This window comes from Ursus arctos, unplaced genomic scaffold (assembly GCF_023065955.2).
Source record: "Ursus arctos isolate Adak ecotype North America unplaced genomic scaffold, UrsArc2.0 scaffold_2, whole genome shotgun sequence".
Lineage (NCBI taxonomy): Eukaryota > Metazoa > Chordata > Mammalia > Carnivora > Ursidae > Ursus > Ursus arctos.
The window spans coordinates 103,117,105-103,139,723 of record NW_026622874.1 but is presented as its reverse complement, the minus strand read 5'-3'; the positions used below and the strand labels follow the sequence as shown (position 1 = coordinate 103,139,723).

The 22,619-nt window shown below is 66.0% G+C and overlaps 1 protein-coding gene across 7 annotated transcripts; it reads right to left on the bottom strand.

Moving 5' to 3' along the window:
• Window positions 1-1,691: 1,691 nt before the first annotated feature.
• Window positions 1,692-21,967, bottom strand: MICALL2 (MICAL like 2). Of its 7 annotated transcripts, none has more exons than XM_026489051.4 (17): window positions 21,666-21,967; window positions 14,465-14,513; window positions 12,419-12,560; window positions 11,368-11,555; window positions 10,523-10,638; window positions 9,376-10,161; window positions 7,465-7,715; window positions 6,280-6,373; window positions 5,594-5,730; window positions 5,018-5,179; window positions 4,427-4,494; window positions 4,208-4,331; window positions 4,019-4,109; window positions 3,811-3,884; window positions 3,049-3,163; window positions 2,309-2,355; window positions 1,692-1,916 (listed from the first exon to the last, which is right to left on the bottom strand). In XM_026489051.4, exons 1-17 carry the CDS (start codon window positions 21,806-21,808, stop codon window positions 1,822-1,824), a joined length of 2,682 nt encoding a protein of 893 aa, XP_026344836.3. In that variant the 5' UTR covers window positions 21,809-21,967; the 3' UTR covers window positions 1,692-1,821. The 7 variants fall into 7 exon arrangements, 5 of the variants coding, with proteins under 5 accessions (XP_026344836.3, XP_026344837.3, XP_057171412.1 ...); XM_026489052.4 differs by having other exon boundaries at window positions 4,427-4,491; XM_057315429.1 differs by having other exon boundaries at window positions 5,018-5,083.
• Window positions 21,968-22,619: the final 652 nt, after the last annotated feature.

Genomic DNA, 22,619 nt, shown 5'->3' with positions numbered 1-22,619 from the left:
TGTGGTTCCCCCCTGCTCTGGCCCCAGCTGAATGGACACTGCAGGACCTGGAACCCCACATCCCCAAGGCCACGTCCTTGCTGCTCCTGCACCGAGCGCCCACAGGGCCCGCAGGCACCAGGGCCTCCGGCAGAGAGCATGACATCCTGCCCGGGGCTCCACCACCAGCACCAACCTGGGCCCATCCGGCACCCCAGGGAGTAGCCGTGATGAGGGTGCATGTCCCCAGTAGGGACAGCCCCCTTGCCCCCAGCTGTATGGGGCCGGACAACATGCCTGGCCCCCGTCTCAGGGACCCCACATGTACCCAGCCCACCAGGGCTCCCAAGGCCTCGCAGGGGGCCCCAGAAGCCAAGCCCAGTCCCCGCCTAACATGCTGTGTAGCTTCAGGGGGTCCCGTGGCCTCTCTGAGCCCGCTTCCTTGTCTGAGAACCACAGCTTCTCAGGGTCTCTGGCGCCCCGTCCCTGTTGGGTGGCCCTCTGCCTCCCCCTGGTGGTGAAGAGCCCACACTGCCGTGGGCCGGGGGGCCGTGCCTGGGCGTACCTCTCCGGGCACCCGAGTCTCTGCTGGACAGTCCGCCCTCCACCACGCAAGTCTCACCCTGGGGCCTCTGCTCAGAAGCGCCCATGGCGCTCAGCACCCAGGAATGACATCAAGCCTGCGTGGCCCACTGACCACTGACCGCTCCAGCAGCCCAACCCTCCATCGCGGGGTCCTCCGGCCTCTCCAGTGGAGGTCCTGCTGTAATGGGCCAGCCAGCAGGAGGCCTGGAGTTCCTTCCCCTGCCACCGCCGCCGCTGGTCCAGACTCCCACATGACCCTGCTGGTGCTCGTAGCCCACTCACAGCCCCTCTGTTGGTCGCCAAAAGCTCAGAGAGGGCAGGGTCCTGGCCCAAGGCCACAGAGCCGGCAGCAGAGGGGGGGCTGCAAACTCATCTCTGTACCAAGCAGCCGCCCTCCCTGTCCCATGTCACACCCTGACCTCGAGTCCCAAGAGTCCCCAGCTGAGACCCTCCAGCAGGACCCGTGAAGGCAGCAGGATGCAGCTGGAGCTCTGTGGGTCCCAAACATACTGAGCCAGGGACCCCCGCCTGCCACCAGGCTGGGGAGTGTTGGTGCTGTGCCGCTGAGGGGGGGTCCCACGCGGCTGGAGACAGCTCAGAGACAAACGGGGAGACAGACCCACAGGAGAAGTTCCTCTCCCGGGGCACCCGAGTGAGGGCAGTGCTGAGCAGGGGCTCAGGGTGAGCTGCAGGGTGCCGGCTCCCCTTTGGCCTTCGCTGCCCCGCCTGTGCCCTCTCCACCAGATGTGGGGAAGAGCGGTGAGCCCCACTCCCTGCTGGACACCAGGGCCCCGGGCTTGGAATCTTCCGTCCCAGAGCACAGCTCACCTTGCCCCAAGGCCAAGGTCACAGATCTCTGGCTTTGGAGATGCCCACTTGGGGGTAACCCCTGAATGCAGTTGGCAGAGACCCGCCCTGTTCCTGTTCCCAGCTCCTGTCCATGCAGCCAGGCCAGGAAGCAGCTCCAGTGTCCGTCTCAGAGGGTCCAGGCCAGTCCAGAGAGGGTCAGAGCCTGCTCAAGGCCACGGACACATCCACACTGGTGCATAACTGGAAACTGGCCAAGACCTCCGGGCCAGGCGCCAGGCCGTCCAGGAGCACGCGGGGAACAGAAGAGGGAGCCCAGGTCATGTGGTCGCTTTCTTTATTGTGGTGGCTCACGGGGAGGGGGTGCAGGCCCCTACCCCCATGTTCCCACCCCCACAGTGCCCACCCTGCCCGAGCCAAGGGCAAGGGTCCTGCGGCTGGCCAGGCAGCTCACTCAGGGGTCCTGCTTTTGCTCCTCAAGGACCAGACCCTGGACAAGCTGAACTTGGACTTCTTCTTCTGGTCCCCGATGCTTCTCTGGAGGTCTGGGGGGGTGGGGGGGAGGATGTACACCGAGGACACTCGCCACCTGAGGACACCCCTGCTACATATGTGCTTCCCGCCCACCCATCAGAGTCCTCCCTGGGCCCCTAGAGCCTGGAGGAAGCCAGGCCCCGACCGGAGCCCTGAGCCTCTGCCCTCCCTTGTGGGAACCGCCTCTGTGCCTGCCGTTAGAGCACCTGCTGGGCCAGGCACTCCCCCCACCCCGACCACATGGTCAGGGGCTGCCTCTCGGCCCCGCTGAATGATGGGAAGCTTGCTCCCTTGGGGTGAGCCTTCCTGTCGGCGGGCTGCACCTGCCCTGCGGGTCCTGGCCCCCACTCCCACAGGAGGCCCAGCCCCGACCCCTCCCACCTCTGCCCTGCCCCTCAGTTACCCAGACTCTGAATCATGTTCCGTAGCATCTCGTCCTCCTCTCGCTCTCTGAAACAGTAGCAGGGCGGCAGTGAGGGCCCTGGCCTCAGGGACAAGGGGCGTGGGGCTCTCATCGGACTCACACCTGAGCCCGAGCCCTTCTGACACCGGGTCAGCTGTCTCCCACCTGCCAACAAGGCAGTGCCTGCCCTCTCTGGGCCCGGACCCTCATCGGTGGCAGGGGGACAGGAGGGCCCTGGGAGGACCTGGACCAGGGCGCCTGAGTTCAGACAGTAACACGTTTAACAAACTTGGCCACTGACTCTGTGGCCTTGACAGGTCCCTCATTTACACACAGGGACAGAGATGCCCCGGGGATGGTCACAAAGCCGGAGGCCCAGTGCAGCACCAGGAGACAAAGGTGGCTGTGTGTATTTAAATGAAAATAAAATCTAAAGTTCTGCTCCCCTGTTGCACAGGTCACAGTGAGCCACTTGCATTATGGAATGTTCCAGCAGCAGGTGCTGGTCCCTGAGGGTCAGGGAACACGGGGCTTTGTCAGGGACAACCTGTAAGACAGGCTACCTGGGCTGGGTCTGCCCCGGGCCTCAGGGCCCCCACCTGCCGAATGCACATGGGGGGGGGTCTTGCTCCGCCCTCCTGATGGGGGGAGGCTCTGTGCAGGAGCTGAGTAGTGACGGCCTGGCAGGGAGGAAGCAGGGTCTGGCACCGCCTCACCTGAGCCCCGAGCCCCGCCCTCACCTGAGCCGGTCCTCCTCCAGGAAGTCCACGATATTGCTGCGGTCATCCACGGTGCTGATGTACCGGCTCAGCAGGTCCTCCTCACGCTGCTGGTCCTGGAGGGACTTCAGAGCCTCTGCAGGGACAGCCTGCCTTCAGCGGCAGCCCCGCCATCCCATCCCGCTCAGGGACACAGCGTCCCTGCCCCCACAAGGGTTGGGCTTCTCCACCGGAGGTGGGGGAAGGGTCTTGGGGGCAACGGGGACAGAGCCTGTCCATCTGCGGTGGGCTCTTGGCAACGCTGAGTGGATGGATGGGTGGACGGGTGGACAGACGGGTGGGTGAGGGAACGAATGAGTGAGTGAGTGAGTGAGTGAGTGAGTGAGTGGAAGAACGGCCAGATCAGACTCTGAGCACCGCTGCCCCCACCCCACAGCGAGGAAGGGCAGAGGCAGGACTGCCAGGACCTGAGCCCCGAGCGCCGGGCCCTCGGCCACGCCGTCCACAATACCCACGGGCTGTGCTGGTCAGGGCTTACTGCCCGCGCGCACCAATCACTGTGGCTGAGGGTTGGGCAGGCGAGTACTGTCCCCACTTCGCAAGCACAGAGAGGGTGCGTGCCCTGGCCAAGGACACACAGCCAGGAGTGGAGGAGCTGAGACTTGACCCAAGGGTGCCCGCCCAGCGGGAGGGGCCTGGGAGAGCCCGCACCCACCCCCCACCCCTCCAGGGCTCTGCCCCACACCCTGCTGGCCTCGGCTCCCGGGGGTGGGTGGGACGCACCGGGCTTGGCCATCAGCTGACGCAGCTCCCCCTCTAGGTCCCACTGCTGCTCCTCCAGGCGCTGGTCCCTGGCCCTGCCGAGGTGACGCAGGCGTGAGGCGCGGCCCGCCCGGCTGGCCACCCCGCGCCTGAGCCCGGCCGGGACCGAGGTGAGGGGGCCGTCCGGGAGAGGGCCCTGCGGGCAGCGGTGGGGCGGCTGGACCCTCACTTGTACATCAGCTCTGACTCCTGCCGCAGCAGCAGCTGCTTCTCGTGAATGAGCTGGAACCAGTCCACCATGAGAGCATCCTCGGAGGCATCTGTCGGGGAGGGGGGGGGTGGTCAGGCCAGGGCCAGGGCGGCCGCAGGGTGAAGCTGGCTGAGGCCAGTCTGGGCACTGGGCAGGGAGTCGGCTCACCCCCCTCGGCGGCGCGCAGACGCTTCTCCAGCTCCACGCCCCTGAGCTCCAGGGCGTCCAGCTGCCTCTCGATGTTCTGCACGTGCCTCTGGATCTCCTCCGGGGGCATGTAGTTAGGGTGCAGCTGGGGACGGGGGGGCTGGTGAGGGGCCATGGGAGACGCCAGGCCATGCCCCGGAGGGCTGAGCTCCCGGCCCGCCTGCACCCTGGCCTACTCACCCTGGTTGGGTTGGTCGCTGCCTCGCCGGGGGGAGCGCGGACACCAGCCGAGCCCAAGGGTCTCCCTGCTGAAGGCGAGACCAGTCTCCTGGACCTGGGGGCACCAGGCCCAAAGCTCGGCCGACCCCACCCCGCCTGCCCGGCAGCCCTGGCCCCCACCACCAGCAACCCCGAGCAGTGCCCCGCTGGTGCCCAAAAGCCAGAGCTCACTCAGATCCAGGCCCCATCCTCACCAACCTCCGTGTCCCCCCAGGTCAGCAGCCCGGGCACCCCAAGAGCAAATACTCCACCATAGGCAGGTATCTGTGGCTCAGGCTCCAGGAGGAGTGGGGGCCCCTGCCCGGTCCTCCCTTCCCTACTGGTGGGCAAGGTCTCCGGGGCGGTCCTCCAGGCCCTCTGCCCCACCCCAAGCCAAGCCTGGCCAGCCCGCAGGTGCGCTCAAGGCTGCTCGCTCCCCTGGCGCGCCTCCCCTCCACTCTGGGCCCCGTAAGCTCCTCATCCCCCTGCAAAGCCCACCAGGCGCTCCCTCCTCAGATGAGCCTCTTCAGCTCCATCCCAGCTAGAAATGGGGGCTGGGGTCTTGGGGCTGACCTGCTTTGTCCTGAGCAGGGGGCTTCCCCTTCTCTTCCTTCCAGCTCCGGGCTGGGACTTCCTGCCCTGAGGGCTCAGAATGAAGCCAGTCGGCAGAAACGTCCAGGCTGGCAGGGACAGCCAGCTTCCTGCGGCAGGACAGGGACGGGGAGGGGGATGCGGCTGCCCGAGGGCAGGGGACAGGGCCACATGTCAAGCTGGCAGATCCGGTGTCCTCCCCCTCAACTGCTTCCCTGAGCGGAGGCCACCGGCCAGCACGGGGTCAGTGCTCACAGCCCTGTGCCCACATCCGCCCAGGGAGGGTAACACTGCGTCCTCGGCAACACAGGGCCGAACGAGCCCAGCGGGCTGGAGACCGGCTCAAGGCCACAGAGGAAGTGACGTGAGGGCTGGACATGGGTCCAGGGGCGGCGGAGTATGCTAGGAACAGCCACACTCACACACATGTGCAGGCACAAAGGCACACGCGTGCACGCACACTCACACCCAGGTTGCCACCCCAGACACGGGCCCCTCCGGCAGCGCACCGCGTTCCCGGCCGGGCATCTGGAGCCCCCGGGTTCCGGCCAGCATTACCTGAGGGGCTGGGCCTGGGGCTAGCTGCGCCCGCTGTCCTGTCAGGCCGAAGAGGGGTCGGGGGGACGCGGACGGGCCCCTCAGAGTTCCCACGGACCTTCCCAGGTGCCTCACCCGTCCGAGGCTCTGCCAGGACCCTAGACAGAGGGCAGGAGGTCAGCCGAGGGAAGAAGGGGCTGCCCCCACACCCAGGGGCAGACAACCTGAGGCAGGGAAGGAGCTCATGGTGCCTGACTGGCCGTGATCCTCCTAGAAACAGGCCTGTGTTCCCGCGAGCGCTCACCTCTGTGGGTGTGAGCTCCTGCTCAGGTCCTCCCAGCTGCTGCAGGGCCCCGAGCTGCCGCCCGCCCCTGGGCCACGCACGGCTACGGTGCACACAGGGTGGCTGGTGTGACCGCCCCCGTCACTCAGGCCGGTGTGACTGTCCCCCCGTCACTCAGCTGGTGTGAACTGGCTCCTGCTACTACTGCTGAAAGTAGTAAGACATCCGAGCAGATGTCTACACATCCGTCCTGTGGGTGTGTCAGTCGGTCCATGTCTGTGCCCTTATTCACCTGCAAGCATCTGGCGAGCACCTACTGTGTGCCTGACCCTGTGCTAACCCTCAGGCTCCATGAGCACAAAGCCACAGCCCCAGGTGCAGGTCCAGGGGAGCCCCCCCAGAGCCCCGCCTCCCCTCCCCTCACCTCTCAGCAGGGTTTTTCTTCTCCACGGGCTTCAGGCGGGCCCTCCATCCTGCCGGCCCGTCCTCCTGGCCTTCCTGGGGACTGGCACTCACGCCTAGGAGGGGGGCAGGGACACAGGTCATGGGGGGGGTGTTCTAGGTGGGGGGGGGTCTGCTGGGAAAGACTGGATCTCACCCACCCCCACCCCAACTCCCTGCAGCCAGCCCCTCTCAAATACCCGCACAGCCAGCCCGCCCAAGGGAGAGTCAGGCTGGGAGTCGGGCTCAGGACTTCAAGCCTGCGCTGTGTGTGCCTGGGGGAATCGCTCCCCTCTCTGGGCCTCAACTTCCCCTGCTGCCAAATGGGTGAAGGGGAGGCCAGGGGAGCGCCGTGGACACTGAGTGCCTGTGCATCTGTGGGATGGATGGCTAAGCCGGGACAGCCCATCTGAAGACTCCTTGGCTCAGAGCAGAGCGGCTTTCGTGATGGGGGCTCAGCCGAGGGAAAGATCTTGGTAAAACACTCTACATGGGGTGTTCTCTGAGTCCAGCTCAGTAATGCCAGGGTGGCACCCCTAAGAGATACCCAGGCACCCAGAAAAAGCCAACTCCACAGTTACCCCGAAAAGTGAATGTAACGGCACCGAGAACACAAGGCCACGAAACAGTAGTAAGTGGTCGGAGGGGCCTCTGGGAGGGGCCAAGGTTCATGGGGGCTCCAGGATGGAAGGAGCCCCAGGACACTGTCATCAGGACAGAGCAGGAAGGACAGACACACACAGGAACCGTGGACGCAAAACCCCAGGGGAGGGGGTGAGGCCGCAACCAGAGCAGAGCAGGAAAGGAGTAACGGACACCCTGGCGTGGTCACCAGGGGCAGTGACACTGATGACCGGAGGGCCTCAGCAAGAAGGCCCGGCGGGGCAGGCGGTCAGCGAACAGTGACCATAAAGCCGTGCCACCCCAAAACTGCAGTCAGGCAGACTGGGGGGAGAGTGAGGAGCAGGGGTGCTATGAGGCAGGTGACAGAATGACAGGCACCCAGAGCTGGCGAGCCCAGGAGTGGGGCAGGAATCAGCAAATTGCTGCAGAACCCCAGGCCAGGTAGCGGAGCGGCCACGCCGCACCACGGACTGGCAGAGCCGGGCCACCCCCTGCACCCTGAGCCCCACTCCCCGCCCCACCCCTGCTTTGGGGGAGCTCTTACCCTTTGCCAGTGGGGTCTCTGGCTTCAGCCTGGAGCCGGCACCCGTCCGGCTGGCCCCTGAGGATACAGGCAGGCTCTTCCTGCCGGCCCAGGGTGATGTGGATGCCCGTGAGGTGGGGCCCCCACTCAGGAAGGCCGGCAGCTCAGTCCTCGCAGGGGGGGTCTGGGGAGACGGCACCTGTGACAGCTTGGCTGCTGGACTTGCTTGTGGCCCTTCGGTTCTGCCATGGGATTTCAGAGCCGGGGAGGGCCTGTGGGTGAGAGCAGAGGCATCAGGCACAGGTGGACCCAGGAGCCCTTCCCGCCGTGACCCCCAGGCAGAAGCCCCTCAGCCTCCCCTGGCAGCTGATTCTTAATGTCCACCCTCCTGAGGGAGACAGCCCCTCCGAGGGACAGGCCAAGGGCACATACTTCCGGCACAGGTGTATACCTGGCCCCTGATTTTACCTCCCCGTTTAACTCTGGCATGGGCTGAGATTGAAATGTCCCCAAAACACACCTCACATGGGGTATGGGGAGAGGCCACACCCGCAGCCCCTCCCTCTTCCATCGACCTGCCCAGAAGCACCTGGGACGTGACTGTAGAAGCCCCACCCAGAGCCCGGGTTCGAGGGGCCTGCCTACCCTCATCGAAGCCACATGCGTGAGGCCTCCCGACAGGCCGCCCATCACCGGCCAACCCGCACCCTCTTGGGAACACATGCACGCGGGAAGTGGGCCGCCAGCTCCCAGCAGGGCCCGGGGCAGGGAGCTGGGCACCTCCCCAAGCCAGAGCAGCTCCTCCATGTGCCCCATGCTCCCTAGGAAGCCGATCTCTCCCTCCTGCTTCTCCCCACTGTCTGGGCGCAGTGACCAGGAGGAGCCGGGCCCCACCCCGGGCAGATACCCCGCTGGGGGCCCCCGGAGAGCGCTCACAGCCAAGCGGCCTCAGCCCCCAGGTGCGCTGGAGTGCGGGGCAGTCTCGCTCTCCCAGGGTACCACCAGCTGACCCAGTGGGGCAGGGCAGCTCTAAGCCAGAATGCTCCCCCCAAACAAGGGGCCGCACGAGGCAGCAGGCACGGATTGTCAGCCAGCCTGGTGTGCGATCTCCTTACTCACTAGGCCACTGAAGTATGGTGAATGGTGTCCCCCCCCAAATTCACGTCCACTCGGAAGCCCAGAGTATGGCCTTATTTGGAAATAGGGTCTTTGCTGATGTAATCAAGTACAGATGAGGTCATCCTGGATTAGGGTGGCCCTAAGTCCAGTGACGGGTGTCCTTGTAAGAGACAGAAAAGTAGAGGACACAGACACAGAGAGAAAGTCAGGTGACCCTGGAGGCCAAGAGGGAAGGTGTGGCCCCAAGCAAGGAACGCAGGCCAGAAGGAGCTGGACAAGGCGGGACGGACACTCCCCGAGCGCCCTCGGAGGGAGCACAGCCCTGCCCACCTCGGGTTCAGCCTTCTGGCCTCCAGAACTGGGAGAGGACAATGTTCTGTCGCGTTAGCCCCCAGTGTGTGGTGCTCTGTCCCAACAGCCCCAGCACAGCACCGCGGGGACCCTCCATCCCTCAGGGCCCGCTCTGTGTCCAGCGTGCCGAAGGCACTGGGCAGGCTCTGCCACATGGACAGCGGATGAGCTGCACCCGGGTCAAACGGAAGGACACGGGAACTCTCACGGCCTCTGGTCCCCAGTCTGTAAAACGTGTATCTTCCATGTGTGCCACATAGTGGCCCCAGGGGACAGCATCCGTGCCCCTGGGAGTGTGTCCACCACAGCTCTAAGTGACAAGGGCGTCGCCTCCTGCCAACCACCAGGCCCTCTGGGTCCCGTCTCATTCCCAGGCTGGGGAGCACAGCCAGGCAGGCAGGGCCTGGAAGCCTCTTCAGCTGCCCCCAACCCTGCCCACCACCCACCCCCACCCCCACCCACCTGCCAGGTGCCTGAGCACCAGTGTCCCCAAGCCTGGGAAGGGCCTTCCGGAGGCAGCTCAGCGCCTGCTCCCTGCTGCTGTCCCCAGAAGGCGCATTGGCAGGGGCTGAGGCCGTGCCAGCTGGGCCAGGGCTGGGGGCGGCTCCAGGAGTCTGGAAGAACCTCTCCTGGGCCTGCTGTATCTTGGAGGCCGATGGGGTGCCACCTGGGGTGTCTGCTGGGCCAGGAGACGCTGGGCCCACACAGACTTTGGTCTGAGGGGCTGCCGCTTGGGGGGTCACCCGGCTCTGCGGGGTGGCCGGGCGAGAGTCCGGGGCACTCGGCGTCACGGCAGGACGGGGGCTGGCTGCTGCGGTGTCCTGAGCCAGCGATGACCACCCTGCTGGGGAACTGTTGGCCACACGCACGCTGGCTTTGCCACCCTGGAGGCCCGCCAAGAACCTGGACCCGGCTGGACTCCCCGCGTGGACGTGGGAGGCAGCAGTGACTGGAGAGTCGGCTGGGGCGGGGACGCCTTTGGCAGTTGAGTTGCCCACCACCGGCTCCCGGGTCGCTGGCCTGGCCTTCGGCCCCGCGTCTCGGAGCCCATTTGCCTCCTGGGCCTTCCATGGGGCACCGGGCGGCTTGGAGTCTGAGGGCATGGCTCCTGGCTGTCGGGGGGCCGGGCCCCGCAAGGTGGGGCTTGCAGCGACAGCCTCGGGGTGGTGGCTGGAACACACGAAGACGCCGGGCTCGCGGGTGGGCCTGTAGGCCCCAGAGTGCAGCGTGTTGGAGCACTGCCTACACCTGGCGCAGGGCAGAGGAAGAGCCGTGAGGACGCTCCAGGCCGGCATGTGCTCCCCATTCACGCATACTCTCAGGCACACACGCTCTTGCAGCCCTGCATCTGCTCGTCTGCTGGTCAACTCACTCAACAGTCCCCTCAGGGTCACAGACCCCACAAGGACCTCGTTGGGGGCGCAGACACCCAGAGCGTCCGTGACTGTCAGCATGCACGCACACACACACACACGGGCGCACGGGCACACAGGCACACAGGCACACATGCATACTTGCAAGTGTACACAAGTGCGCACGCATGCACGCACATGCAGGCACGCGCACGCACACAGGCACGCACACGCATGCGCACACGCGCACGGCCAACCTGAAGCAGCTTCGGTGGTAGAGCTTCCCATCAGCCAGGTGTCGCTGCACGAGGTGCACGTGCTTGCCGCAGACCCCACAGATGCTGCTGACCGAGCTGCTCACCGCGGCCTGGCCCTTGGGAAGGGTGCCGGCTGACATTGCTGAGCCCCACCCCCCACAGGCCTCCCTCCTGACAGCTGCCCCACCCACCGGTGAGAAGATCCTACTTTACAGACCGGAGAGCCCAGGCCGTGAGGGGAGCAGCCCGCCAAGCGCAGCCAGGAGGGCCCATGCCCAGGCCGGCCGGACTCCAAGTTCAGAGTCTGCAGCCCGGCCCCAGGAGAGGGGGCCCCTGACTTCGGGGGCCTGGGGGCACAGGGGATAGTGTCCCACGCTCCTGCTGCACCCGAGGTGAGGGGCCGAGGAGCCGCGGAGCCGCAGTCCTCACTCCAGGCTGCGGTTCGCGCCAATCGCTCGAACAGCAGGGGGCGCCCGACCACAGCATATCGCCCACCTCCGTCCCAGCCTCTGAAAGTAAGGGTACCCTAATGCCCCAGGCAAGCGGGAAGGACACACCCAGGGTTCTTTCCTGGCCCACCCAGAAGGGAGGGGCAGGAGTCCAGAAAGATCTGGGTTCAGGGTCCCAGCTCTGCTTGGCCTGCACCACCTCCCTGGGCCTCAGTTACCTATCTGTACAATGGGGATCCTGTCCTGACCACATAGGATCGAAGGAGCTTGTAGAGCCAATCCTCATTAAGGGCAGCTGAGTCCGTGCCAGGGAGCCAAGGGGAGCCCCATCCTGGGTGGTGTAGAGGTCACACTCAGCCCCAAGAGCCAGAGGGAAGGTGGGGCTGAGGTGCTTACGATTTTCAGCAGGGGGCCCCCTGAGCTCCCGTCCTTCCGCTGGACGACGGGGTGGGTGCTGGCTGGAGACAGTGGCTGCCCCTGGGCTGGAGTGGGTGAGGGCCTGGCCAGCTGGGATGAGGCCTTCTTCCCAGATGGTTCCTCATCGGAGTCCGATGGCGGTCTCTTGATACCAGCCATGCCTCCAACTGGCACGAGACAAGCGGGGTCAGGCTCTGAAAGTATCTGGGGCCACCCCTGGTCCAGGTCCCCTGTGGGAGCCCAGTGCTGCTGGGAAGGGCAGCTCCCGGTGTCCGGGGCCCGGGAAAGGCAGCCTGGAGCGACCACAGGCGTGCATTCCCAGCAGGGGCCTGGCCTCACCCACGCCCCTCCCCTGCAGCTCTGAGAGCCCCGATCTGGGGTCAGGGAAGTGCACTTTTCTGTTTCTCCACAAAGTGGAAATATCAAGGCGGGGCTGGTCCTGTGCCCAGTGATTCCGGGGATTTCTAAGGCCTGGATGAGGAATGTGGGGGGAGGGGACACGGCTGAACTTCGGGTGCACAAAGCAGCCGGAATAAAGTCCCTTGGGCCAGTCCCCCACCCAGCCGCCCTGCCTGGAGGCCCCACCCTGCCAGGGCCAGCCTGATGTGTATAAGGCCAAATGTCAGGACCACACGGGGACAGGGGTGCCTCTGGAGCCAGGCCCGGGAGCACACACGGGGTCTCAGGCTGCCTGAGGCAAGAGTTGTGGGCACAGGCTCCAGGGGTGCAGATGGGCAAACTGAGGCCGAGAGGATAAGGAGAGGCAGGATCTGGGCGCATCTGTTCAGTGGACAGGTGGGTGTGGGGCCTGTGGGGCCTGGGCCCGTGCTCGTCACCTGCAGCAGCATGGGGGGGGGTCCCGCTCCCACGGGGAGGAAGCTGCAGCTCCGGGAGCCCCACACATGTGGCACCAGAAGGGCCTCCCTGCCTGCTTCCTGCCCTGCTCGGCAGCGCTGGGGGCTCATGGGGGCCCGAGAGGGGGGCCGGCCATGCAGAGGCAGTGCAGACAGGGCCTCGGGCCGCTACTCACTGGGGGAGCGCCCGTGGAAGTAGTTGTAGTACTGGGACACGTAGGTCAGGATGCTCAGCCGGTCCGGCACCTTCAGGGCCACCATGTCCTCAGCGTCCAGCAGGGCTGGGATGCCCAGCTGCTCCTCGGCCACATGGAAGGCCTGGGGGGAGTGGTCAGCACAGGTGAGCTAGGGGACACCCCCTCCTTCTTCTCCGTCAGCCCACCAGCTCCTCCAGGAAGGAGGCCACAAACCCGCTTGGGCCCAGAAAGGTCTCGGTTCAAGTTCGCGCTCTGCTCCAGCTGCGTGACCTCCCCCAGCCAGGGACCATATCCTGACCACGCAGGGTTGAAGGAGATGGGGAGCCAGTCCCTGCTGTGGCCAGCCTGGCCTCTCCTGCCTGCACAGGCCCATCCCTCACCTGATGACCCTCAAGTTCCCATCAGCACCCTTCCCCTAAATTGCTGAGACGCCCATACCACATCTGAGGGGGACACCTCAGGCTTTATGTCTCCAAAACGGGGTTCCAGGGGTACCTTCCCACCATGCTTAGGCCAAAGGCCTCGAATCCCCTCTCACTCCCCTTCAAAACACATCCAGAGTTTAACTCCTCCTGCTGCCACCATCATCCCCTCGCCCCCCACCCTGCTGTCAACACAGATCCTGTGGACCCCAGCGCTCCCAGCACAGCAGCCCTTGGACAGGTGGCCAAGTGATTCCCATGTCCCGCCTGTCCCCACCTCCCTGACTCTGCTCCGCTGTGCCCGCACTGTTGCCGCCGCCTCCCCGACTCTGTTCCTGCCACCTCCCCCACACTGTTCCAGCCGTCTCCCCAACTCTGTTCCAGCCACACCCCCACTCTGTTCCCGCCGCCTCCCCCACTCTGCTCCGCCATGCCCCCACTGTTCCGCCGCCTGCCCCACTCTGCTCCGCCGTGCCCCCACTGTTCCACCGCCTCCCCCACTCTGTTCCAGCCACACCCCCATTCTGTTCCCGCCGCCTCCCCCACTCTGCTCCGCCGTGCCCCCACTGTTCCACCGCCTCCCCCACTCTGTTCCAGCCACACCCCCACTCTGTTCCCGCCGCCTCCCCCACTCTGCTCCGCCATGCCCCCACTGTTCCGCCGCCTCCCCAACTCTGTTCCTGCCGCCTCCCCCACTCTGCCCAGCCAGGCCCCCCTTGCTGTTTCTCCTACTAGCCAGGGGCCCTCCTGCCCAGCACCCTTGCCCCGGCAGCCCCCTACTAGGCACACCCCTCCCGGGAGTGCCCAGGGGGCTCCATTTTACTGGGTGATGGCCGAGCACACCCGGCTGCACTGTCCCCATGTGTCCATCCCACCCACACGCTACAGCATCCCTACGCGCTTCCTGCGACGATGGACGAGCTCTAGTCCAAGCTGTCCATCAGGAGTGTGTGACCTGTGGAGAGCGTGGCTGAGGAACTGAATCTGTCACCTTATTTCATCTAAATTAAGTCAAACTGAAAGGCCAATGGTGCACGAGCTGGGCAGGGCGCGAGTCTGCCTCTCCGGGCAACAGCCCATCGCCATAATGGGGCATATTCTGCAGTGAGGAAACTGAGGCTGGTGCAGGGAAGGTCTGCAGCAGGGCGGCAGGCAGGTGCCTTGGACCCAGGCCAGCCAGAGCGCGGGGCCGCAGGCGGTGTGCCCAGGAGCCCTGGCCAGGCCGTCGGGAGGGCTCGGGGCGGCGGTCCCCAGAGTGGGGAAGGGCCTCCGCCCCGCCAGGACCCGCCCCAGGGCTGGTCCTCCCAGAGCCTCCTCTGGCCCCCACTCTGCCTTGGATGGGAGCTGTGTCCCAACCCCCCGACAGGAGGAAGAAGGGGACCAGGAGGGCCGGGGCGCCGGACCAGAGGCTACTTCTGGCGTTGGGGTCACCAGGCTCAGGACTGGCTGCGGAGCTCAGCAGCGTCTCCGGCCACCAGGCGCTCACCTGCTGGGCCGGCCCCTCCCGCGGCTGCGGGGCGGTGCCCGAGGGGACCAGGGACCTGGGTGACAGTGCAGGGCAGACCGGCCACGCCGGTGTGGTGGCAGGAACAGGGGCACTCACCAGTTTGTTGTTCTCATAAATGTTTTCCTTCCTGAGCGCATCGAAGTCCCTGGAAGAGAAAAATATAGGTGTCCAAGGCAGCTCAGGGAGGGAGGCTGAGGCCCAGACTGGCAGCCGTGAAGGCACGAGGTCACACGGCAGTCACGAGTGGGCAGAGTCGGCCCTGCTCTGGGCTCAGCAATGCCAGGCCAGCACCCTGGCGACCATCGACCCCCGCAGCCATGGCCCCCACCTCTGGTGCCCTGCAGAGGCTAAGCCCTTACCTACGCGGCCGGGCCTACGGGCAGGCTTGGGGCGGCGGTTCCCACAGGGTGGGGAAGGGCCACGGCCAAGCCAGGACCCACCGCAGGGCCCTGTCCTCCCAGAGCCACCTCTGGCCAAGACAGTCATCAGCCTGGGTAGCCCAGCCGAGCACACATCCGAGTGGGTTGCTTCCAAACTCCCAGAAGCTTGTGGGCCTAGTGGGTCACAGGAGGCCCGTGTCCCGGGGGTGAGACCAGGGGGTAGACATAAAAGGCAGTGAGGGACGGAGCTACATGCTGCCCACTGGCCAGGGTGCTCCCCCACACTTGACCTCGGGGATGCCGGATGTCCAAGGTGCTGGGACCAGCCTGGACGGGACTCGGTGCCCCCGCCCAACACGGGCACACCTCAGTCCGTCGCCCCCTGCAAGGTGGCTCAGAGCAGAAAACACAGCTGGGCCTGGCAGGCACCTGTCCCGACAGGCGGCTCAAATACCCATCGATGGGGCCTCCGCAGCAGCTCGGCCCCCTCAGTGTGCACTGGATGGTTCTGGAAGCCCTGCAGTGTGGGAAAGGGAGTGCGGGAGCTGTGTCCCGACCCAGCCAGGCTGTGCTGTTGGACACTGGGGGAGCCCTCTCCTCTCTCTTGGGCCTCAGCGTCCCCATCTGGGAGGAGGATGGCAGCTTCCCACGTGAACTGGGGGGTCTGGCAGCCACACGGTGGGGAGGGGACAGGGCTGCTATATGCCTACCTCCCCCCGAGGAGGCCCCCGCCGGCCTCCGGCCCGTGTCCATCACCCTGCCTGGCTTTGGGGAGACCTCACTGTCCGCTTGGACCGCCTCCCAGGTAACGTGTTCCAGATGCTAAGACCACCCCATGAGCACAGACGGTGCTTTTGTGCGCAGGACAGGATGGCGGCAGCTCTGTCTCGAGGAGGTGGACAAACCGCCAGAGGGGCGGCAGGGCGGGCGCAGCACCCTCCTGCTTCCTAAGTGTGGCCATACCCGGGTGACCCTGGGTCTGTCCCGCCAGGGTCCACGGCCACGGAGTGGCCCATTTCCATGCATCGCCCAGGGATTCTCGGCATGCTGGGCCCTCCGTCCGCAGGGGCCCCCCTCCCTCCCCCACCCCATCCCTTTGAAAGCTCGATCTCTTTTCCAGACCTGCCCCGGGTCACTGACCCACACGGCCACATCCTCAGCAAGATGCCCCGGTGGTGGGAGGGTGGGATAACAAGTTCTGTTTTGTCTGCAAGCACAGCCCGCAGCCCCCTGCATCTGCCGTGGGGGGGGGTACTCCTGCATGCTGGAGCTGGCGGGCGGGGGAGGCTTGCTTCACCCGAACCCCGCGGGAGCACCTCGCGGCCGTCGTGCTGGCCCCTGCTGAGCAGGCGCCAAGGCTTCCACTCAAGGTCAAGGACCACCCCCTCAGGACCCTGCCCAGCTGCTGCCCAGGCCCTCGAGGCCCTGCGGCGGGGCAGACCCCCCCCCACCAGTCTCACAGCCACTGCACCCCTCCCGAAGCAAGCTCTCCGCCCAGGGTCCTGCCCCGCCGGCCTCTCGAGCGCGGCCCATGCTGCTCCCTCCGTGCAGAACACACTCGCCCTGCCCCCCACACCCTCCACAGTTCCTCCCCAGAGGCACCCGGCAGGGCCCCGAGTGGACGCTTCTCTGCCTCTGGCTGGTGGCCACGTGAGCTCACATCCCCCGCAGCATGGGGCTCGGCTGTTGTCGCCTTTGTCCCTGAGCGCGGCCTGGCCCGGCGCTCTGGGGCCAGCGCTCTGGCAGAAATCTCTGGACTGAGCGGCCCCACAAACCCTTGAGAGAGACCACGCCTGTCCCTGTCAGGAAGTCCAGCGTGACCAGCTCTCCGCCACCAGGGGCTCTTGTGGGGATGGGCTGAACGGGGCCCCCCACATGATCTGTTGGAGTTCTAACCTCCAGGACCTCAAAACATGACCTTTGGAAACAGGATCTTCTTTACAGACGGAATCCAGTTCAAATGAGGTCATGACAGGGGGCCCTAATCCAAAACGACTGGCATCCTTACAGAAAGGGAAATCAGGACCCAGCCGCGCACAGAGGGGAGCTGGCCCTCCACCAGCCGAGGGGAGAGGCCCGGAGCCTCAGGAGTGGCCCCCCTGCCGGCACCTGACTCAGGACGCGTGTCTGTTGTTCTAGCCGCCCCGCGTGCGGTGCCTCCTAGGGCAGGCCTGCCACACTGACAGCCCGGCTTTGGCCAACCCTCCGGGAGGTGGGAAGCTGGCGTGTAAGGCCTCGCTGGACCGAAACGCAGGAGCTGCGCCCCCACGGGCCGTGAGGGACTGACTGCCCCTCGGCGAGGCAGCTGTGGCCCAAGAGCCTGCACGCTGGGTGGGCTGCGGCTCAGGGCGCCCCACCCCCTCCCACCCGGTGAGATCATGTTTTAGTCGTATTCCTGTCATTTAAACCCAGCTCCGTTCCGGTAGGACCCCAGGTACCTGCACGCACCTGGCGCCCTGCAAACGCTGGCTGATGACTTAGTTCCCATGCTGCCAAGCAAGGGGCCCTCTGCGGCGTCCATCTATTCTTCCGACCTCGGCCAGTGAACGTGCTCCCTGGGTCTACATGTGTGTCCTGTGCCCTCTGACTTGTCTGCTGTGGGCCGGGCGCCAGCATGTGCCCAATCCCTGGCCTAGCCTGCCCGCGAGAGGCCGAGGCACGGCCCCTCCCGCCGGCCACAGCTGACCAGGGCTGTTGACCTCACATGCTTGAGCCAGCCAGCCTCCTGCCCCCAGGCTTTTGGGGCTCTTGGGAATGTGTACCCCCTTCCAAATTCCTGGAGAGCTGACCTCACACTGTTTATTTCCCGGAACAAAATGCAGCCACATGGGGGGGGGGGCTGGGCTGGGAGGAGCTGACCGAAGGGAAGGCGCCTTTTCCAGGCACCCCAGCACATCTGGAGTTAATCCCACCGGGAAGGGGAGCACGGAGGAAAAGGGGAGACAGAGAGACAGCCACACAGAGATGGAGAAGGACAGAGACAAGACCAAAGCCACATGGCAGAAGGGGAGGAAGTGGCCGAGCAGATGCTAGCACAGATCTCAGGCAGGGTGGACGGCACGGGGGGGAATGGGACATGACCACGCGCCCCAGGCCCGAGGCAGGGAGAAAGGTCCCGAGGGGACAAGTGAGACCCCTCAGCGTTGGCTGCCCAGCTGCAGGCCTCCCCCAGCCTGGGCAGACCCTGACCCCCAACCCTGGCCCCGGGGCAGGGTCTAGCCAAGAGTCAGCTCTGGGGCTTCCATGGTGGCCTGAGGGGGGCATCACAGGGCACTGGCCCTGAGGAGGTGGGCTGGCAGCCCCTCCCGTGTCCATCCTGGAGAGTCTAGCCGGAAGGCGGCAGCGGGGGGCCTGGGCAGCAGTCCCTCGGCTGGGGAACAGAAGGCCTCTGTCCCCAGGCAGCTTCCTGCTGGCCAAGAGGCCTATGTGGGAGGGGAGGCCAGGCAGGCCACCAGGGCCCAGCCCACCCTCTGCTCTGGCCCAGGAAGGGAAGCAGTGCCGTCTCCGAGCGTCTGGGTGGGGGCCTCTCCTGACTCTGGACTACGTGCGAGTCTCAGGGCGCGTCTCAGGGAGACCCGCCATGACCAGGAAGACACCCCACCACCACCGGCCTCTGCCCCAGACCTGACATGGGCCTCCAGAGCTGGAGGGACCTGGAGAAAAATCAGGTCCCCCCACCACGGGACTGAGGGGTTGGGAAGCCCAGTGACTCTGCAGCAGACCCCCACTTGCTGACCCCCTCCACAACCCCTACAAACGGCCCAAGGAAGCCCAGGCACTTCTGCCAGCTGCTGCGAAGGCCTCCGGCCCCTTCCTTCCCGGTGGCTACCGCCACCCCTACCTCCTGCATCTCCCCTGAAAACCTCGGCCACCCCTGGTCAGCCCAGAAGGGGAAGGAGCCCAGCCCCGCGCTCCAGCCCTGACAGGTCTACTGCCTGAGGCAGGAAGGGGCTGTTTGTTCTGGGCGGCTCCCACGCTCACCTGGCTGCTCGGCACAGGTGGCGTCACTGGGGAAACAGACTGCGGGCGGGTGCCCTGGAGGCCCACCCAAGAAAGCCTACAGCTCTGGGGCAGGCTGACCAGAGAGGGGCCCGGGCTTGTGTTGCCGGCCAGCTCCAGGGGGGCGTCGTGGGTGCGCCCGCTTCCCGACCCATGCACACCTCCCGGGGACCCGGCGGGGCAACCAGGGCGTCACATGCGCCTCCCGGGGCAGGGCCGCACGATCTCGGCGGGCAGAGGCAGGAGCGGAGCTAGCGTCGGAGCAGCTGACCGCCACCTGCCTGGCTCGGCGCCCGGAGCTCCTTCACAGCTGCTCCTGAGGAGGCCGCCGGGAGGAAGCGGCTCTGGGCAGCAGGAAGGCTGGAGATGGGGCACAGGGAAGGACTTCCTGGTGGCAAAGTCAGGACACATGGAGCCGGATGTCCACTCTCCTGCGACCAGAGGGTTTCTGAAGGACGGGGAGCATGGGGGGGGTCTCGCCCCAGTCTGGCCTCGGAGGTGTCCCCAGGAGGACGGCATCCTGTGCTACTCATTGCGTATTTCCTCCCCTCTGTACCCCCGGGGGTGGGTGGGCAGCACAGGGACTGGGGGGTGGGGGAGGGGCATGTAAGGCACCACGAAGGACACACGTGTGCCTACAGTCGGGAGCGCGCCCAGCACCAAGCACACGCACGGTATTCCATCAGCCCTTCAGCGCCCGCCAGGTATCAAAAGCTGTACTAACGTTCTACTGCTGACCACAAACAGAAACCCATTTCCTCCCAGTTCCGGAGGCCCGAAGTCCAAGATCAAGGCATCGGCAGGGCCATGCTCTTTCCGGAGGCTCTCGGGGACATCTGTTCCTTGTACCTCCCGGCAGACTCCAGGCGTTCCTTGGCTTGTGGCCCCATCACTCCAATCTTGGCCTCCATGGTCACATGCCCCCCACCCCATCCTGCACACAGGCACCTGCAGAGCCCCTACCTTGCAACGACACTTACCGAACTCCTACTGTCCCTACGGAGCCCCAAGTGCATGCCCTTATGTGTAGTTCTCCGACTATGTGCTCCTATCTACCAAGCACCTGGCATGTGCCATGCCCAGTTCCAGGCACTGAGGGCAGGCAGTGACCAAAAAGGACATTCCCACCCTTTTGGAGCTAAAGGCCAGTGGGAGCAGATGGACAAAAACCAAGTCAGCAGTAAACAAGATAACCAATGCCCTCGATGTCACTCCCTGAGCAGGGGCCAAGTCCATGTTCTTCAGCTTGCAGTGCTGAGCACACAGCAGGTACTCATTAACGGTTAAAGGAACGGTTATATGACGCCTGCTTGTGCCGGCATGGTACACACCCATAGGTGCACACCTGTGCTCATACTTGGGCAGTGCATGCTGGGACAGGCTCATGCACCACACACACACACAGGCCTCTAATCCAGCACAGCAAGGGGCAGACAGAAGCCCCTGGGGCTCGGAAAAGCCCCGAATCTCCAGTGACACCCATGGTCACCGACACTGAGGCTGCTGGCCAGCAGACGGCCGTACCCTATTTGCCTATAACTGCAGACTTCTCGTGCTGCTCTGTCCAGGCTGCCTGGGCGCAGTCGCCAGCCAGCCGCCCCTGCATGCTCCCAGGTGGGGCTCAGCCTGTCCCCTCCACTCTGGGTCCATCCTTAGCCCGCCTCCCCATCCAAGCTCAGCTTAGCGTGCTCCCGGTGGAAGCCCATTCTGCCCAACATTTCTGCCTGCAGGGGTGACTGAGGCGCATCCCTGGGCAGGGGGAGAGGCCTCCCCAGGAGACTCCACAAACCCATTTCACAACCTCGGGCGGGAGGAGGAAGTATGTGCAGGCCTTTGTCAAGACTAGCTTCCCCGTAGAGTGCCTGGGGTACAGGGTACATCTGGGTGCAGGGGAGGAGCCCCGAGTGCCAGCCCTGGCTCCGCAGACGCGCTCTGTGCCCTGAACAAGGGTGTCCGGTCTCTGGGCCGCAGCTCCCCGATCTCTACAGAAAGGGGCCTCACTGAGGGCCTTTGTCCTCTCCTAGCCCTGAGACCTCCCTGGCAAACACACACCTCACCCTACCCCTGGATCCAGCCACAGCTTCCCGGAATGCTTTTGAAGGCCTTCTGAGGACAGCCTTCCTGAGCCCCGGTTACCCCCAGTCCAGGCACCCTCCCTTGGAGGTTTATCCATCTGCAGTTCACATGAGTCGGGGGCCAGGCCCTCATCACATAGACCCCTGCCCCAGCAGGCCCAGTCACTCAGCAGGAGAGCGTTTGCCGAGCGAATAACTGATGGTGTGGGTCGAGCGTGGGGACAAGATCCAGAGGCAGTGCAGGGCCAGCCTGCCAGCCACCACTGCAAGACCCTCCTGGGGGAAGTCACCCTAGTCCACACCTCTGCCCATGTCCCTTGGCTCCCAGGCTTAGGGGCTCAGCCTCCACCTCATAGCTGTCACCGTAGGGTGCCCAGGCAGGCCTGCACCACAAGAGCTGGGAAGCCTGGGGCTTCCAACTCTGCGCCCACCCCTCCGCCACAGTGCCCTGGGCTGCATTCCTAAAGGTGCCTGGACCAGCTGGGGCAGGGGCACAGCACCCCGTATCTGGGAGGCGGTCCCTGGGCAGCAGGGCGCTCAGGGGGGCGCAGAAGGGCAGCCCTGCCGGCCCTCTCCCAGGGAGGCGGCGGGGCGGGGAGAAGTGGCTGTGGCCGGAGCCCGGACGCCGGCCTGACTCACGGACTGACTAAGCCAGCGGGGGCGGCCGGCCGGCCTGGCTCCGGCCCAGCTCCACTTGGTGGACGGGCAAACTGAGGCCACCGGGCGGGTCGTGGCTGCAGGGACCCCGCTCCGCGCCGCCCCATCGCGCGGCTCCCCACACCCCCTCCCGCCCCGCGGCGCCAGCAGCCCCAGCCTCAGTTTCCCCGCCTGCGGCGCACTCACAGGAGGTCGGGCCGGTGGCGGTGCAGGATGGCGCAGAAGGCCAGGCCGTCGCGGAACGACGTGGTCATGTTGGTGATGCTCACGTCCCGGTAGCCCTCGCACTGCTGCCGGCACCACTGCTGCAGCGCCTTGATGGCGGCCATGCGGGCAGCGGCGCGCGCCCCGGCGGACGCGGGGCTCCGACTGCGCCTCCCGGAGCCGCGGACCGACGCCCGCGCCGAGCCCCGTCCGAGCCTTGCCGGAGCCCTGCGGAGCCCTGCCGCAGCCCCGGGACGACCGGGAGCCTCAGCCGCGCCGCCGGCGGGAGTGCGGCCGGAGCCCGCCCCCCGAGAGGCCCCGCCCCCGGAAGGTCCCGCCCCCAAGGGAGGCCACGGCCCCGCCCCTAGGGCCCGCTCCCGCCAGGCTCAGCCTCAGTCGGGCCACGCCCCCTCCAGGGCCCGCCCCCGTCCGGAGCCACGCCCACCCACCCTCCTCTCGGAGCCCCTCGGCAATCCACGACTCCTGCGCGGCTTCGGGACTTTCTTTTAATGCCCCCCACCAACCATCGTGGAGAAGTGAGGGGCTAAGCCACTCTACAGACGGGGAAACTGAGGCTAGGAAGTGGTGGGGCGTCCCGGCCTGCCTTTGGCTCTGGGCACCCTTGACCCCCGGGAGGCCGCCCCGATCCCCCCAGGGCAGGAACACCCCTCGTTCCTTGGGTTTCAGGGGACTTTTCGTCCTGGGTCCTCCTCACGCTGGCTGGGGGCCAGGCGAGGCCGTGATCCCGCCTCTCGGGTTACAGCCCAGGGCGCGGAGGCTGGGAGGGGGCGCGGTCCCTGCGTGGCCTTGCTGGAGTGGGGGGTGGGGGGAGGTCCTGGATGCTCCTGGGGCTCCGCCGTACTAGGGGGTCGTGCTGGCCCTTTGTGTCCCAGTTTTCCACCGTGAGCATCTGTGGCAGAAGTCACAGGGGAGAAG

Excerpts from the sequence above, each read along its gene's own strand:
- MICALL2 (XM_026489051.4), bottom strand. The coding sequence starts at position 21,808 with ATGGCCGCCATCAAGGCGCTGCAGCAGTGGTGCCGGCAGCAGTGCGAG. Across the intron at positions 10,639-11,367 it reads GGGGCCCCCTGCTGAAAATC|GGCCAGGCCGCGGTGAGCAG; the intron begins GTAAGCACCTCA and ends ACCCTTCCCAAG. Across the intron at positions 1,917-2,308 it reads GAACATGATTCAGAGTCTGG|ACCTCCAGAGAAGCATCGGG; the intron begins GTAACTGAGGGG and ends CCACCCCCCCAG.